The 17,450-nt window shown below is 38.6% G+C and overlaps 1 protein-coding gene across 1 annotated transcript in view; it reads left to right on the forward strand.

Moving 5' to 3' along the window:
- The window catches only part of BABAM2 (BRISC and BRCA1 A complex member 2), a 170,891-nt gene extending 157,626 nt beyond the window's left edge, over positions 1-13,265 (forward strand). The window contains exon 11 of the mRNA XM_009987645.2: positions 12,814-13,265. Within this exon, the coding sequence (XP_009985947.1) occupies positions 12,814-12,877 (64 nt within the window). The 3' untranslated portion in view covers positions 12,878-13,265. The remainder of the gene's footprint in view (positions 1-12,813) is intronic.
- The last annotated feature ends 4,185 nt before the right edge of the window (positions 13,266-17,450 follow it).

A 17,450-nucleotide genomic window follows, 5' to 3' on the forward strand; every position in this document is an offset into this window, starting at 1 on the left:
CCGTTATACATTTATCTAGATCTATACTGGAGCAGGGAATTATAGTTAGGAACGGATGCAAAAAAATGTCTTCTGTTGCTTGAGAGAATTATGTGGGTCTGGAAGGAGCCGAGGTTTAATAGCCCAGATAAATACTGTTACTTGGTCAATTACAAAATAAACAGCTAAGTAAAAATAGTAAGTGAGCCCCACGTTCTTGTCTTTTGGGTAATATTTGTAAGTGCTCTGTTAAACACAAAGAATGGTCACACTAGGTCAAACTCGACATTCGTTTAGCCCCATATCATGTCTCTATCAATAGACAGTAGCCGATGCCTGTGGAAGAGCATGGCAGAGCATATAGTCACATTTTCCTGGCATGTTCTACCATCTTCAAGGATTTCTGTATCCAAAATTGGTACATTCTGTGTAATAGCCCTACCTAGCTTTTCTCCTGTTTGTCTGATTGCTTTTTGAACTCACATCATAACATTACAAAGTTCTTTGGTGAGGGATTGCACAGATAATGCATGGTGTGAAGAACAAGCTTTGTTGGCTTTGTGCATTCCTACCTCCTGCTAGCTCCAGTTGTTACCTCCTAGCTCTTGTGTGAAAAGAGGCAGCAAATAACTCCTGCTGAATCCCCTCTATAACCTTTATGATTTTATGAAGCTCTTCACACGTCTCTTCTGTCACCTTCTCTCCTGCTCTGCTCATTCTTTCCATCTACAGAACCTTCTCATGTTTCTGCTTGCACTTGTCCCGCTTCTTCATCTCTTTACTATTTCTATCATATTCTTTCTGAGACAGGGAAATGCATGTTACTCATGATACATTCACTGTGCCTTTATATGATGATATAGTGGTATTGTCTGGTTTACTCTTTTTTTCTGGTTCTGATAATGTCTGATTTGGTTTTCTGTGTGCAACCGAAGGTTACACTGGTGTTTTAGCACCCAGATCTCCCTACTGTTTGTTTTTCAGAGCCTATGTTTTCTGTGTATGTAAAATTAAGTCTTTTTCCTGACGTATCTCCCTTTCATGTTTGTCAATATTGACTTTTCACCTGGTATGTTATCTCTCGATGCTGTAAGAACCATCTGCAGTTCCTCATAATCGTGCCTCATTTTTCCTTGCCTGACTAAATTTGTTAGCGTTAGCAAACTTCGCCATCTTCTTTTGTTCGCTTTGGCGGGTCATGGAGGAAGATGTTGAACAACACAGATCAAAACACCCATTTCTGTGCAGTTCTCAGGTGACTTCACCCTAATAGCACTCATCATTCATTCCTATCTTTTTTTTCTTATCTTGACCTGCTATTTATCCACTCATGGATCTTTTCTCCTGCTGCAGTAGCTCAGTTTTTTAAAAGCCTTTGAAAAACCCTCCCAAACACCTGTAGGAAACCCAAGCAGTGTGTGTCGCTTGAATTTTTCTCCTCCTCGTGGTTTTAGTACCTTAGGAAAATGAGATTTGTGAAGCGTAAGTTTGACTCCTAACCAATGTTTCATATTTTTTCAAGTCCACTAATTTGGGACTTTTTATAAATTTATGGTTTCTTACAACAGTTTCTACCAGTTTGTAAGATACAGACATGAAATTTACCGGTCCACAGTTCCCTCTATCCTCCCAGACCTTTTTTTAATTGACATCGCACTTCTGTGATACCAAGCTGTTTTAAGCAGGAGGTTACAGGCTATTTGAGAGTTTAACTTTCTCACACTTGAATTTCTCTGGAACTCTGGGGTGTGAATATCATCTGGGCCTGCGGATTTGCTTGTGTGTGCTTTGTTGATTTGTTCGCTACCTTTTTGGCTGACGTTTCTGCGTGAGTTGGATATTTCGGTACATCCCTTGTAAAGCAGGGTTCTGGTATGGCAGCCTCTTTAAGCACCTCTGTGGTGAACTTGGGTGCAAAAATAGTTTCGTTTATTCTTTGTGACTTTATTTCTTCTGAGCGTTCTTTTTGCTTTTTGACTGGCTTTTGTACTGTTTGACAAGTTTTTATTTGGAGAGCCACAGCTCATTTGTTCCTCAAATTCATTTTTGATCTGCATTACTCTGCTTTTACGTATCAGTTTTAAGAGTTTATTCCTGTGTGTTTTCCCCATTTGGAGAGGTCTCTGACTGAGAATTTGCTCTTACTTCTCATAGCAAACATATTTCTTCTAAATAGCAAAGAGAAATAATGTCTTTAATGTATTTTATATAATCACAGATGTATGGCATCTCATCCCTTTCCTTCTGACTGGTTTGTCCTAATGAATATACAAGGAGGTTTCTTTTATGTTTTGGTATGTTGCCTTCGGCCCCTGTTGATAAGCGATCTGGCAAAGCAAAGCGGATGGCATGATGAAATCAGTACTTTCACCTGCAAGCAAACTTTGTTTTCAGGGATGCTGGTTGTCAGACTCGTTATGGATGCATCTGTGGTGTAACCCTTCATTTCTGCCTCTGAAGTGCAATTAAGGGATTCAATAATGTCCTAAAGATCATTCAAATTCTATTATTACTTCTATGATCTCCTCTCCTCTTGAATCTCTACACTCATCTTTCCTTACAAGCCTCACTCCCTAATGTGTTTTTGCCCAGTCTTTTCTGCTTTCTCCTACTTCTTATATCAGCCCTACTTTCCTCCCTTCCTTATTTCATTGGGTTCTTCACCTTGCCTTGTATGCTTAGAAGAGGTTCCTAATAGCATTTTGTCTGGCATTGACTCTCTCATTGAAATCTACTAAATAATTTGCTAAGTAATTGCTCTCCAACAATATAGTTCAGTGTGCACTTATGTAGCTGAGATAGGAGGAAATAATAAGCGTCTTGAATAAACAGTATCTCTTTAAGAAGTTAACCTTTACCTGGAGTGGAAAAACATGGCTATGGCACTTCAGCAAATAGGAAAAATAGAGCAGGCTTGTCACACTGTAGCTCACAGGACTGGAAATTTCCTGTGAATTAGCACTGTATTTAAAAAGACTCTATGAAGATTGAATTTTTCCATGATGGCCTTGGAATATCATTCTCATGATCCACGGGTAAGGAAGTGGAGTGACCGTGCTGTGACAGAGATATTCCAGTGCCCCCTTTGCAGACACCCGCTACCCCAGCGCTGAGTAATCCCCGGGGGAAAATGGAAGTTAAGAAAGCAGAAGCAAAATTTGCTATGATCTAAGACCACAAGCCCTCATCTGACTGAAGCAAGTCTATTTATGTACATTGTGGAGAAGGTGAAGGAAGTGAAGTGTTTTATCTCTTGAACTGGCAAGCAGAAGGCATTGATAAAACTGTTTCAAAAGGAGAGGTTCGTTTTGCTATATATGCTTTGGCACACTTAGAGACACTGTGTCTGTGCAATATACCTTTGTAAATTCCCTTGTATCTCTACCAGAAAATTGTGAGAGAATAAATACCAGAATCGTGATTTCCAGATGATTCAAAAAAATTGATTGCATAGTTACTGGCCTTAGTCTGTACTCACTGATTATGTCCAGTAGCTGTAATTTTTATCTGTAATTGTCAGTAAAGGTCCATGCGTTTGGGAGCATGCATATTCTTGGAACTAAAGTTATCTTTTGCAAAGTGGTGACCCTACTTATGCTGCTGCTTTAAAATAAACATTGTTCGCCAGCCTACATAATGATCTACAGTCCTGTCTCCGCAGCAGTTCCCTAGAACTCCCTTCCTTTATGTTTTGCCGCTAGTCAAGTTGTTATATTTATGGTTGTTTCGTGATTTGAACAGATTGTCAAGATTCATTTTGCTTTATGGTAAGTCAGGCAGCAAAGTCACAGAATCACAGAATGTTAGGGATTGGAAGGGACCACAAAGGATCATCTAGTCCAATCCCCCTGCCTGAGCAGGACCACCTAGATCAGATTAAGTCGTCTTGATTTTTACAGCAGAGCTATGTTGAATTCTTGACTTTATTTATAAAATCAATTGATATCATAGTTTTTTGAAACAGAGACACAAGTGTATAAATAAATTAAAATTTAATTTTTATTTCTGTTTGCTTCATGTGAAGTAAAGCCACCTGTTATTTCTGCAATAAGCAAACCATTTAAAAACATGTCTAAATATAACCACTTCTTGAACCTTTCTGTGTGACTTGAATCAGAAATGGTAAGAACTCCCAACAAGAACTCCTGGAAGAAAAATATATTGTTAGTAAAATACAGAAAAAAGCTTTTAGACATGAGAGAATTTTAATGTTTAAACATCAGACATGTACTTAGTTTCACTAGCTCTACTACTTCTGTTTCCTGTTACAGTTTTGGGAGCATGTTTTGCTTTGTTTGTAATTTTGGAGATGACTTTCTGTCATGTAATATTATGAACGGAGCTGAAGGCAACAGTATTTCTTAAAAAACTGTGTTTTGATGGCTGCCCACTGCAGACCTCCAGCTCCGTTGATGCTTGGTAACTCTGCTGACTGTCAGCCTGGCTGCACAGTTAGTGCCTTGTGTAGTCTGGCAGGTGGGAGCGGACATAGGAAGTTTATTAAACTCCTTGTAGGTAAATCACAGTAAAAGGAGGTAGAGAGAGAGAAATATTGGAAGAGGAAGAGATTATGTGATGAATTGGTTTGGCACCTGGAAAGAGAAATTGCTAGCAGCATAATGGCATTGCGCACTGACTCCTTTGTACATTTGTGTGTTTAGCCAGTCACAGTAGCAGTAGTTCAAGAACAATTGTCTTGCTGTTGTATAAACACTTCAGTTGTTTGCCTGGCATTGCCAGTTTTGGAGATGTATAAAATGGAGAACTGTGTAGACATTGTCTTTCACATAAAAGCTAAACATTTGCTATAGATAAAGCTGCCTAGTGAGGAAATTATAAACCACATCCCAAAGAGCATACCATCAAGAAGCTTAGTTTAGAAACATGAATACAAGCCAAGAATGGTTATGTATAGTTGAAGTGATAAAGAAATCCTGGAAGGTACCTTTATCGTTCTGCCACTATGCTTGGATAAGTTTTAGTGATGTTCAGGTTCAAATGGTGGTTTGAAAATGCTGCTGCTTCCCAAATGCCTAGCCCATGCCATAATAGTCCTGATTTTCATGAGCTCCAGAGCCTTTGGCGCTTGGTGCCTGGCCATGCCGTGAGCCTGCCTGCTGCAGCCTGGTCCAGGCGACGCAGCCAGAAGTGAAGAGTGCTGAGAACTGTTTGTCACTTCAGCCGTCTTAGTATCTTAGATCTGCAGAGGAAGATAATTTGTTCTAACGATCATTTTCTCCTAATAGCGGTGTTGTAAAATGTCTAGTATAGAATTAATCTCCTGTTAACCCAATATTATCCCAAAGCAGGAGGCTTGGCTATTCTGCTCTGCCATGAGTGCTCGTGTATCTTTAGCCTGGTGAGGAATTCTGTGGAAGTGCCTCTGAATAAACAGACAACATGGTTTGCCCAATGGAAATATGTTCTTAATGCATTATATATAGTAAAAATAGCAAAGAGGTTTAAATGTCTCGCATCTGAGTTTACAAGGAAAAAACTATGCCTCGAACGTTGGCGTGAGGCCTATTAAAATAGGCTTTCAGTAGGTTTCCACACTTCTGTGTTCAGCCCTTGTTAAATGCAAGGCGTAGAGATGCAGGAGGAGGGTATAACCACCTGTTCAAGACCTAATGAGCACTCATATATGACCTAAATACATACCTACTCTTGGAATTAGTGTAACAATTTATTCATTTAAGTTCCTTTTGTTAATTAGTACTAATCACATTGAATTAGATAGCTCCTGACAAATGGAATTTTAAAAAAAAACAATTATATATAAAAAAAGAAATATTGGCATCTTTGATTTTGTTCTGTTATAAACAAACAGCAAATCCTAGAGAGTTTGAAGAGTTACAGTAAATATCTTCTACACAGGAGATGAATTATTAGGGGTTCCATGATGCAAACCAGCTGGCTGTGCCTGTGTAGTCACGGGAGGACAAATCCTCTTGTCTGGCACCCCAAGGGATTCTTGTAGGTGTTCAGTATTTTCAAAACAAGTTTTCATTGTGTCAAAACAAGTTGCAACAGGAACATAAAAATACAAAGGCACGCTACATATAGTATTTTTGTACAGAGCATGCATACATCTACTTCAAAAAATGAATGATCAGGTCATGTTGATAAAGCCTGGAGAAGCTCTTTTATAATTCTAATATGGCTATGCTGTTGAAATAATTTATATAACAAGATTTTATTGCAAAGTGTCAGCATAATAATGCTAGTCTGGGAGGAATAGGTCAAAGACCTCAAGAAGCCTCAGGCTGTGCTTTATTCTGATCTACACCCTTCGTAGTTCTTGTTTTCACCAATTTAATTGGAAGAGGGGAAAGCATTGCTGTTCCACCTAATTTACGAAGATCAGTCATCTCTGGACTGGATTTTTTTCTGTCAGGATTCTGTGGCTTTGAAGAAACTTGTAGATGTCTTGCAGAAGTTCCTTTAGAGTGCAGAAGGAAAGAAATACGGGATGCAAAACAATGCAAAGCCTAGACTTGTATCTCCTCTAAAAGAAGTGGACAGCAACTGGGCCAAATGCCTAGGATTCTCAACTGTGTCTAATACAGCTGAAAGGGATACAAATCAGTCCTCACCTCAGTCCCGGCATGAACAAGTTGCAAATATTCAAACATAAACTCACTGTTAAACTTACTGGACGATTCAGACAACAGAGGACTGCTGAGGAGAAGGGTGTCCTAGCTACAGATCCTACGCCTGAAAACTTGGAAAGGTTATGTAAAACTATTCAGAGATCCCCACGACTACAGGAGTGCCTGGCCCACTTGGGATATGTTAGCTTGAAAAGGTTGAGGAAAAGAACCCCACGTTTTCCTGTATGCCGTACCTAGACTAGTAGAAAAGGGATGTATTTATCAAATATACTAGCTACTGTGATTTTGAATACACTAAGGTTGTTCTATAATTAAAGCCTAATATTTTTAGAATTAAACCATAGTCACAGTATATACAAAAACATTTTACAAGAATTAATTAGAATATTGAAATAATAGGTAGTATTTAAGACTAACATTTGCTCTCAAAGGCAATAGTAGGAAAAACGCAAGTACAGTAACCTGAGACCGTCTTCTGATGAGGAGGAACACAATACGTGCGCTTGATACGGTGAGAAGTAATGACAGCCCATGTGTGTCTTTGTGAAAAGATTGAGATTTCAGCTCAAGAGCTTTCATTTGCCACTAAAGAATGTGCAAGGACAGAATACATTGTGCTAATAGTAGATACGTTGCTATACAGATAAGCCTGTACTTGGGGACCATCAGGATTACTTCATGGCCTTCCTTTTCCTCAAATCATCTCTTGATGGAAAAGGCACTTGAAACTCTCACATTTTGAGCTGAAACACATAAAACATACGAGTGCAAATAGGACTAGCATGGGTAAATTTTAGATCAGCATGCTGAAACACTTGCCCCTCTTGAACTGATGAGTTTAAGGGGAATCTGCTTTGCAAATGACTTAGGAAAATGATTCACCACCCCATGATGAATGTCTTTGTCACTGACACAAAAAGCAGAAATCTCATTGGTATGGCGTTTTGTGTGCTTTTTTCCTCACAGAATTTGAATCTCTATGCTCTGCTCTGAATTTCCCACGTGAAGATTTTAAGAGAAGTAGAAACACCTGGACAAATCTTCTAACTTTAGCAGACAATGAGCAGTAACTAGATTACCATTGGGTAGTTGACTATAGCAGCAGTCAACCAAAAGCAATAGAAGAAAACAAGTGCATCACAGTTTTAGAATGCTTTCACCACAAATATATGTGAAGTGTTGTTTGATGGGAGATTGCAGCTACATCATTTAAAGTCTTTGCAGATTTTCAGTGTAGGAATCTGAAGGCTAAAGGTATTATCAAATGATCAATGCAGATTGTCTACCAAGCACGTTTTAAAAACCCAGCACTAAGTTATGCTGGAAAAAACATTACAATTAGAATGAAATTTCACAAAAGACTGTAAATTCTGAGTCAAGTATGTTTGAAACACTACAAACCCACACCCTAGGATTTAGATATTTATGGGCTTCTGGAGACCTTGTATCACAGTCAGTATTTTGTATCAGTAGAAAACACGTAAAAACCGAGTGATCCAATTCTGCCTTTTTAGATACTTACCATTTGCAATAGCAAGACTTTCGTTCCACTGGATAATAAGGTGACGGAAAGATAAGTGCTTTACTCTCAGCAGATGTCCTTGAGCGTAGCACCTGAAATTCAATGTACCGTATCAAGTGTATGTAGTGGTTAACTACAGTGAAATGTGTTGTTTCCTGAAGTGCTGAAGAAAAATTTCCATAGAAACCCCATAGCTTGTTACCTTGAACTTGGAAAATGACCATTTGAGGGAACAAAAACAAATAGACAAAAAAACAATAGATTCTTACAGTGAGACACTCAACAAAGAGTTAGACATGTGCCCGTATGCGTATGAAGATTGACATCCACTCTAAGCTGAAAAGAAAGCAACTCTTTAAACAGTTTAAGCTAAGATCTAAAGCATTACGAGAAGGATGCAGAGCCATTGTACTCAGCACTCACATAAAGAATATTTGTGGACTTCGTACAAACCAGTTTCTCTGTACTTGAAGGAGCATTTTATGCTGTTCTTCTGGGCTTGGTGTGAAGTCAGTGTGACATAGACCCGCCAAGAATATGATAGAGTAAAGCAGGAGAAAGAAGGAACTCCATGTTTCCCAGGAAGGAGAAAAAGCATTGATGAAAAACTGGATTTCTGCCATATGACACAGCCTAGAGAAACCATAGATCAGGTTAGCTTTCTGCATCTTCAGTGTAATTCAACAGGTACCCAAATTCCTGCATTTTTTTTTAATAACGGTTCTCTAGAGCGGAAAAGTGTATCTGTTGGAATAGTTTCAAAACACTCTTGAGATACTATAAAGTATCATGTGGCAAAGTGAAACAAAAAAAGTTTGAGAGATTTTTATATTAATTCCTGTGGTGTAGCACAGATCAAAGTTATTGAGGGTGTAAATTTGTGTGAAGAGGTTTATGTGAATAAAGTATGAGAAATTAATCTTTTTCCAAAGTTCATGTTTACATTCATGGTTTCTCTGTGCCTGTATGTACAGGATGCTCAAGTATGAGTGTTTCTATCAATTTAAAACCTTTCTAAAAGAAATAGTATCCCATGTGAAAGAGGCCCTTACCATCCAGACTGTAGCAGAGTATTGTCCCTCAGAAAAATTTATATTTCTTTCAAAGTTATTTTGCATAATCCTGTGTGATTTAGTGTGCCCATGTCATGGTCCTATTTGTGTGGAAACGTGTATGCTTTGACCTCAATGCCAGTTGGTTGACAGATGGAACTTACTCAGCCAGTAATTGATGCTTGTTCTCTTCCTCCTTACTGGTAATCTCTGCAGGGGAAAAAAAATGTCAGAATTTCTGTTTCACAGGAAATTCAAGTATTTTGACATACAGTTTTGTCCAAAACTTCAGATTAAAAGAAAAAGTTGTGAAAAAAGTTTTGCTTGGAACATGTGAAAAAAAAATGCGGTTAATGTGACACTAAAATGCATCTGCTAGCAGTAGCACAATGCCTCCTGGAAGGAGACATTTTAATGGGTTATCCAATCATTCTTCATGGACTGGATCCTTTGAAGAGACTACTGCTGTTATGAGACTACTTATGACTCCTGTGATGCATCAGGACCTTGTCTGTGTGACTAGATGATCTGTAGCATCTCTGAGATGCTGAACTGCAGATAAGCAGGTTAATATCAAGCTGATTGTTCAGTCTCAGTTCTACAAACCAGAACATCGCTTCACAGGTCAACCTAAACCAAAGTACCTCATTCTTTTCCGTCTTTTCCTGATGAAAACTCAGTAGTCTTTCCACTGAAATGAACGCAACTGGGTAAAAATGTAATTTTCCATTGAAAAAGTAATGTGATTTTAAAAAACAGAAATTCCACCAAGCTCTAATAATGAGTAATGTGTTTGCTGCCTGTTCTACTCCCTCATATATACTGAAAATAAGCCTCGTTACTTTTATGCACTAACACTTGCCATTCCCTCCCTATATGCAGTGTCCATTAATACCAAAGCAGTTCAACCTCCATTCTCCTACTTGTCCATCTTTCCTCTTCAGTCTATTAAATATGCTGTAGCTGATACAGTCCTAGCAAGTATATTGTGCTTTTGGATCTTTTTGCAGGATCTTTTTCATTTTGGTTTGGGGTGGATAATTTATTTTTGTGTGAGTGTGTTTTGGTGAACCATAATTACCCAAATGTTTCTTTCTAAAATTTCTTTAATTTCAAATACCTCAGGTGTGCAGGAAAGGGGCAGAAATAAAGGAACATATCCTGGGTAAACATGTGGTACTACATTTGCTTCAGTCTGGACAAGACCACAAATGATAAGGGCAAACTTAAGCATGTACTTTAAAGTATGGAAAGAAAAAAGTAGACATCCACAAATTATGAAGTACTAATGGAATTTTTATAGTGTATGGAACATCTCCAAGAGGTTCATATGAACTACCAGTGAAATAACATCCTCTTTGAAATAGTACATCTGATCAGAATGTAGGGAGGTGTTAGATTTAGTTTTGCAGCAAAGGATACAAGCTCTACTGCAAGAAATCAGTGAAAAGAAAGGATGCTGGTGTAGATAAAGATGGTGTGGGAGGGTGTATGTGGTGTCAGCAGCATTAGTTCTGGAATGTACCTAGCAGAAAATTCATTGAAATATAATGCAGTAAGTGTGGTTTTAATACAGAGCACAGAAATGCTATAAAGGAGGTGTTTCAGAAAAGAAATAAAATGTTGGAAAATACTTCTGCTTAAATCTCATTTAACAGCTAAGAATTTTTACATTTAAGAGGGAAGTTTTAAGTAACATTTATCAAGTCAGTAAGAAGAACATGTGCATGGAAGAAAAGTCTGCAGAGAAGCTATCAAAGGGGAAGGAAGAAGCTACTTAAAATAAGCAAGCAGAGGAAATGTAATTAAATGTTAGGAGAGATAACGCAAAGAGAAAAGGATGATAGATCCTTTCATTGACAAGGTGCAAGCGATACTCCTTGAGCTAGCAAAACGACATACAGCTGACTGGGACATACATAGGCTACCATTTCAAATACATAGGCTCTACGTGCACAAATACAGAAACGGAATTCAGCTGTTAAGGTCGGATGGCAGGCGTACCTTCATAGCTGGCTTATGTGTGCCAGGATGAACAGTCACTTCAGTGGGCATAATTGTGAGGACTGCTTTCTGAACTTTGATTCAGTAAATCAAAGTGTATTCTGTAAATACACAGCACAATCTATGTATGCTATAAAATGTCTGTGCTGGTTTTGCTGCTTTTCTTTTCCATTTCTGGGCTCAGCTTCTCAGTCCAGAAATGCTTTTACTTTCCATTGCTATTAACCTTTGGACGGCGTCTTGTGGGTGTTTACAGCTTTTGTACAGAAGCTGACTGCTGCTATCTGTTAATTAACTTGCCAGGCACAACTTTGCAAAGAGAGGGGAGCGATCTCTTTTGTGATCTTGCAACATTTTTAGATTTGAGGAGGTATGATTGGTGTTCAGTCATTGCCAAAGCTGCTACCCGAATTATGAAATACATATTGTGATTGTGAAGATGATCAGCATATGTTTGCTTCAGGAGGTATACCAGCAGAGAAATCAGTAATGTAATGAACATAATTGCAGCTATTCTCACTCTGGATTTCTTTCTCTTTTTTTTTGGTGGGGAAAACAGGACAAGGTTCTCCTTGCATAGAAATTTATGAAGACCGGTGATATGAACAGAAAACAAAATGATTTTTTAAAAAAGTAGAGAAAGTGAAAGTTCAGTGCAGAAAGCAGGAGACAGAATGATGAAGCAGCTTCTAACATAACTTGCAAATAAAGGGCATCATTGGCACACATAAAATACATTTAGTACTTGGTTGAGTATTTCAGTGCAATAAACTGGAGGTACAGTTCAAACTCAATTTTGGATACTTAATTTAAGCTCATTTTACAGATTTATGAGTCACTCACTTCTTTGTAAAGAAAATAGACCAAGATCTAAAATATACAAAGCACATCTTAATTTATAGAATAATGTTCTGACATTCAAAGTCTAATAGAAGGAACTATAGTTCATCCAAAATGTTAGCATTTATTCACTACATCTTACATAAACTGTTGCCATTGACAGTGACTCTGTATTGTGTCAAGATTTCTGTAAGGATACAGATGAAGAGCTTATCTCCTGCACGTATTCTGTCTCCTCTTCATGATTTCCCTGCTTCATTGACTTGTCTTTGGGCATTTGGTACCAAATGTGAAGTTTTCTTAAACATAGGGGGTAAAATAAAACCTTTTTATCTCAGAAACCTGGTGAACATTAACTGCATCAAAAAATTCCAGTTACAAAGTGCTGCAGGCAGTGGCATAGCCACAGTTGTGGCCCATCTAAGTGTTTCTCACTTTTACAGCCATTCAAAGGTTTGTTTTCCAGTGCATAATACAGTTTATCTCTGGAGCTTTGGATTGGATAAAATATGGACAGTCCATCAGGCTCTTCTGACAGTGTCAAGTTGCTGATGTTGACCATATCAAGAGGTTAGTGGTGAGGACACAGAAGAAATAAGTACTGCTGGGTCTAGAAAGCTGAAGTGTATGGATCTGCTGCATGCTAAAAACTTGTAAGAAAACCACTACCCATTTATGAGATCTAATAACAGATTGAGCACGGTAAAATTAAACTTCTCTGTTAAAACCTTGGTTACATATATGCACGCAGCATCTTCTACAATTACTGCTTCCTAACCATGTGTGTTCTTTTTTTCACTAGGGCTTATTTCAAAACGTTTGTCCCTCAGTTCCAGGAGGCAGCATTTGCTAACGGGAAGCTTTAAGCAGCCTCGGGCATGGAGATGAAACCAGACAGAACCTTCAGTCTGCACGATCAGCCCACAAGAAGAATGCCTGGAAACGGGTTGGACTGTCTTGATAGGTGGTTTCTTGCCTCTGAAGTGATTTTGGTAGCCTCAGTTTTTGTCAGATTTCTGAAACAAAGACCTCATTAGCATGCTTAAAACGGAATATTTGATACTTATCCTGTCCCTTTGCCTCTGCCACCACCATTCCTTTATATATCTACTGGATTAAATTTAAAAGGGCGTGTTTTGGTGTAATAACATTTTCTTGTGCCAATAATGTCCTGTATGTTATGCCTTGTTTCCTTGTCTTCAGATGGTGTAAATTGGATTATTTCTTTTCCACAGCAATACGATGTAATTTGTATATTTAGTTAACATTTCCAGCTTATCCTAAGAAAATAGAAAACTGCCGTATGTACCAGGAATGCCTAATGGACTGTACAGTGCCATATTCTGCCCTGGAGGTTTGCGTCTCACTGTGGTTTTTACTCTCACAGGTATGGATATGAGTTGCACAGTTCAATTCACAGTGCCTTTCAAGTTGGTCTCATATTAATATAGCAGGATGTTGGAGATTTATTTTTTTTTAGTATTTCAGTTGAAGGCTCATCTTATATGAAATGCTATGCTTTTATGCTTTGAGTTTTTTTCCAGTTGTACAATTTTGGTGTTTTTCTAATGAACTCCCCTTGCCATTGCTTTTAGTACCAATGTGCAAGGAACTAATTATATAAATCAGTACAACAAAATAAACCTCTTTCACAGACCTGTAATTTTTCCAAGATAGATACCGGTAAGAAGCAAACTTTCAACAAAGGAATGATGTCTTGGAAAATAACTGATGAAATAACATAGGGCTATAAGTATTTAGCTTAATGCTTAAGTTCAACATATCTTCTCAGAAATAATTTTTAGTTTATGTAACTGGAAACATTACCTCCCCTAATTCTGAAATGCCAAATGCAAAATCCCACCTGTTCATCCTTTCTTCCATGCTTCTGTCAGGTGCATCAGTTGGGGCTAACTGTCACAATGTCACTTCCCGAATTAATTTGTAAATAGACCAAGGTACTTTCCAGCAAGGAATAAAATTAACAGTCTATGTTGCTTATAAATGGCATATGGAAAATGTGCCCTACTTCTGCTAAATATAAGGAACTAAATGAATAGTATGCAGATGATACAGTGGCACTGGAAAATACTTAATTTGAAATTATTCACTATAGTACCACTGTCTGTTTATGCCATGAAATCTCATCAAATTCCTTGATTGACAGTATTCTCCTACCCTTTCTAACACTTGTTATTTTACAATAAAAATAGTGCTTTCCAGGGGAGTGTCCACCTAGGAAATGCAGATGGCTTTTAAGCAGTGAAGCTTAATAATTAAGAATTATGCAAATAATCCGCCTTTAGAAACTACAGGTATTTTTAGCTAGTTTGTAGGCAAAATTTTGATTTATCTTTAATACTGAAGTTCTTGGTGGAAATTAAGCTGCAAACAAAATCAGAAGCCTTATTGCAAATCTACAGAGGAGGGGGCATATTCTATCCTGTGACCCACCCCCTTGTGACTCTCGCTGCGTTATCTGAGGGCTGTGAATGGCTCCAAAGGTCTGAGCCTGAATTCCCTTGGTGGAGGCACTGCTTTAGGCTTTTGCATGCAAACCAAGACTTACAACCTCCACATCGCAAGATGTGGAGGGTAATGGTTTTATGTGAATAGCAAAACCGTAACTGAACAACTTTAATTGACTGAAAACAGACATCGTTCAGTATAGTGGGATGGTCTCGCTTCTGCATTCTTCAGGTAAAAGTCAAAGCCACACACACATATTCGAGAATAAGCTAACTCTTATGAATGGGGTGGGAAAAGGACCATGGCTAATGAAAAACATTTATTCTCATAGTGTTCAAAATCTGATAGAAACAATCTCTAACATCTTCAAAAGGTAAAAACCAAACCCTCAAGTTGCATCGGTAGATTCCTGGAGTCTTACATTTTATAACATGTTTGATTCAGTGTTGCAGTGATTGCCCCACGAACACAGTGTTTGCTTTATATACTTGATTTTTCAAGTGGCACCAGTTTTGATTTTTTTCTCTTTTCAGAAGTTACCATGATTCAAAGGCTAGCAATTGCAAAAAGTTTCAAAAGGAGGTCCACTCTTCAGAATTAGTACACATTTTCAACTAAAAATACATCCTTCACCTCAGTCTTAGTAATTTTTGGACAAAGGACTGCTTTATTATTACAGGACTGAGTTTTAGAAGCCATGTAAGAAAAGACTTTGAGGGTATAGAAAGCCTCAACCAGCAATTCATAGAATGGCATAGACTGGACGGGAACTTAGAGATCATCTAATCCAACCTCCCTGTCATGGGCAGGGACGCCTCTCAACTAGATCAGGCTACTCAAGGCTCTGTCCAACTTGGCCTTGAACACCTCCAGGGAGGGGGCATCCACAACCTCTCTGGGAATTTATTCCAAAGTCTTACCACCTTCATACTGAAGAATTTCTTCTGAAGATCTAATCTAAATCTGTTCTCCTTCAACTTAAACCCATTTCACCTTGTAAAAAGTCCCTCCCCAGCCTTCCTGTAGGTTCCCTTCAGGTATTGGAAGGCAGCTATTAGGTCCCCCCGAAGTCTTCTCTTTTCAAGGCTGAACAATCCCAGCTCCTGCAACCTGTCCTTGTAGCAGAGGTGCTCCAGCCCCTGGATCATCTTTGTGGCCCTCCTCTGAACACACTCCAACAGATCCGTGTCTCTATTATGGTGGGGACACCAGAACTGGACGCAGTATTCGAGGTGGGGTCTCACAAGAGCAGAGGAAAGGGGGAGAATCACCTCTCTTGACCTGCTGACCACGCTTCTCTTGATACATCCCAGGATGCAGTTGGCCTTCTGGGCCGCATGAGCACACTGCCGGCTCATGTTGAGCTTCTCATCTATAAACACCCCCAAATCCTTCTCTTCAGGGCTACTCTCAACCCACTCTGTGCCCAGTTTGTATTTGTGCCTAGGATTGATCCGACTCAGGTGAAGGACCTTGCATTTTGACTTGTTGAAGCTCAGGCAGTTTGCACTGACTGAGTGCAAACTTGCACTCAATGCAGTTTGCATTTCTCAAGCCTATCAAGGTCCCTCTGGATGTCATCTCTTCCCTCAAGTGAGTCCATGTCACCACACAGCTTGGTGTCGTCGGCAAACTTACTGAGGGTGCACTCAAATTCCTTCTGTTTTACCCAGTAGTTTCACCAACTTTTCACTAGCATACATGGAAACAAACTGTTTCAGTCTGATCTTATGTCATGCTACAACTAGTAGTATTTAAAAAAAAAATAAAAAGGTGGAAAAGTTGAGAAACTGAACTGTTTGTGTTTAAGATAACATCTGCGAGCCTATCAATTTTCAGATTAGAAGAAAAGGCATTTTTCTTACCCTTAATGAACATTTTCTTTATTTCGAAGCCACTCTGCACTCTTTGGCCTGCACAGTACTTTATGGAGCCCTTTCTGATAGTTCTCAGAAGAATGTATTGGAGATGTTAGTACTACCAATGGGATACTGGGAGGAAAGACATGAAAATGAGTGAACTCCCCTTCGGAAGGAGGGTTAGCATATGAATACTGGATCGGAAAAGAGAGTTAGTTTAAACAGTTTTATGTGGAATCAAGTTTTTGTTGAAGTCATTTAAGTTAGCCACAAAAGTCGTAATCTAATAAGTTGGAGTTATTTCTGTTATTTCTTGTTTTATGGTAATATCCACTGTGGCCAGTTTAATAGCAATGAGACTTTAAGCGCTTTCTTTCCTATTATGTGATACATGCAGTTAAAAGGAGCAGTCAGACCTAGACTACTTTATTTAGTTTATGAAAACCACAAAACATAGGAGAAAAATAGCAATGTTACAAACATGTCAAAAAGCCTAAATTCTACTCTCTCGTAATTTTGATTTAAAGAATGCAGTGAGTCTCTAGTTACTAAGCCCAATTAATGCACAATTTTTCAAAGGTCCTTAAAGTGCAAACTTACGGTCAAGACTTTATTCATCTGCATACTTAATCCACTGTGCTAGAAGTAATACTGAATTTTCAGATTCAAAGTTAGACTTCCTGTGAACTTGCTGGAAAGACTGGACAAAGAGATGAAATAATAAATAAAAGTCAACTATATCACACGTAGTTCGGCCTGCACTGATCTTTCTGTTGTACTGGTCATTGCTTTGTTGATCAGCATGTTTGGTTTGCTGAATCAGCAACTTTTTCAGTATCGTCAGTGTCCTCAGACATCCTCCTGTTCATACATGAAGTAGACTTGACTCAGTTTTTGAGAAGTCATTGCTAGACTTAGTTTGGATCTCCTTTGTGTTGTTAGACCCTCACTTGGCATGTTGCTCTATTTCCTTCCCCTCGTCCTGTCTGGTGCTTGCAGCAATAAACATCTGGTGAGTCAGCTGGGAGATGAGATTTAGCAATGAAGTGCAGTACCTTAAGTCTTACTTGAGGTATTTCACACAAAGAGGCTTCTTAAATGGGAAAGAGGG

The sequence above is a fragment of the Tauraco erythrolophus genome, chromosome 2 (genome assembly GCF_009769465.1).
Source record: "Tauraco erythrolophus isolate bTauEry1 chromosome 2, bTauEry1.pri, whole genome shotgun sequence".
Taxonomy (NCBI): domain Eukaryota; kingdom Metazoa; phylum Chordata; class Aves; order Musophagiformes; family Musophagidae; genus Tauraco; species Tauraco erythrolophus.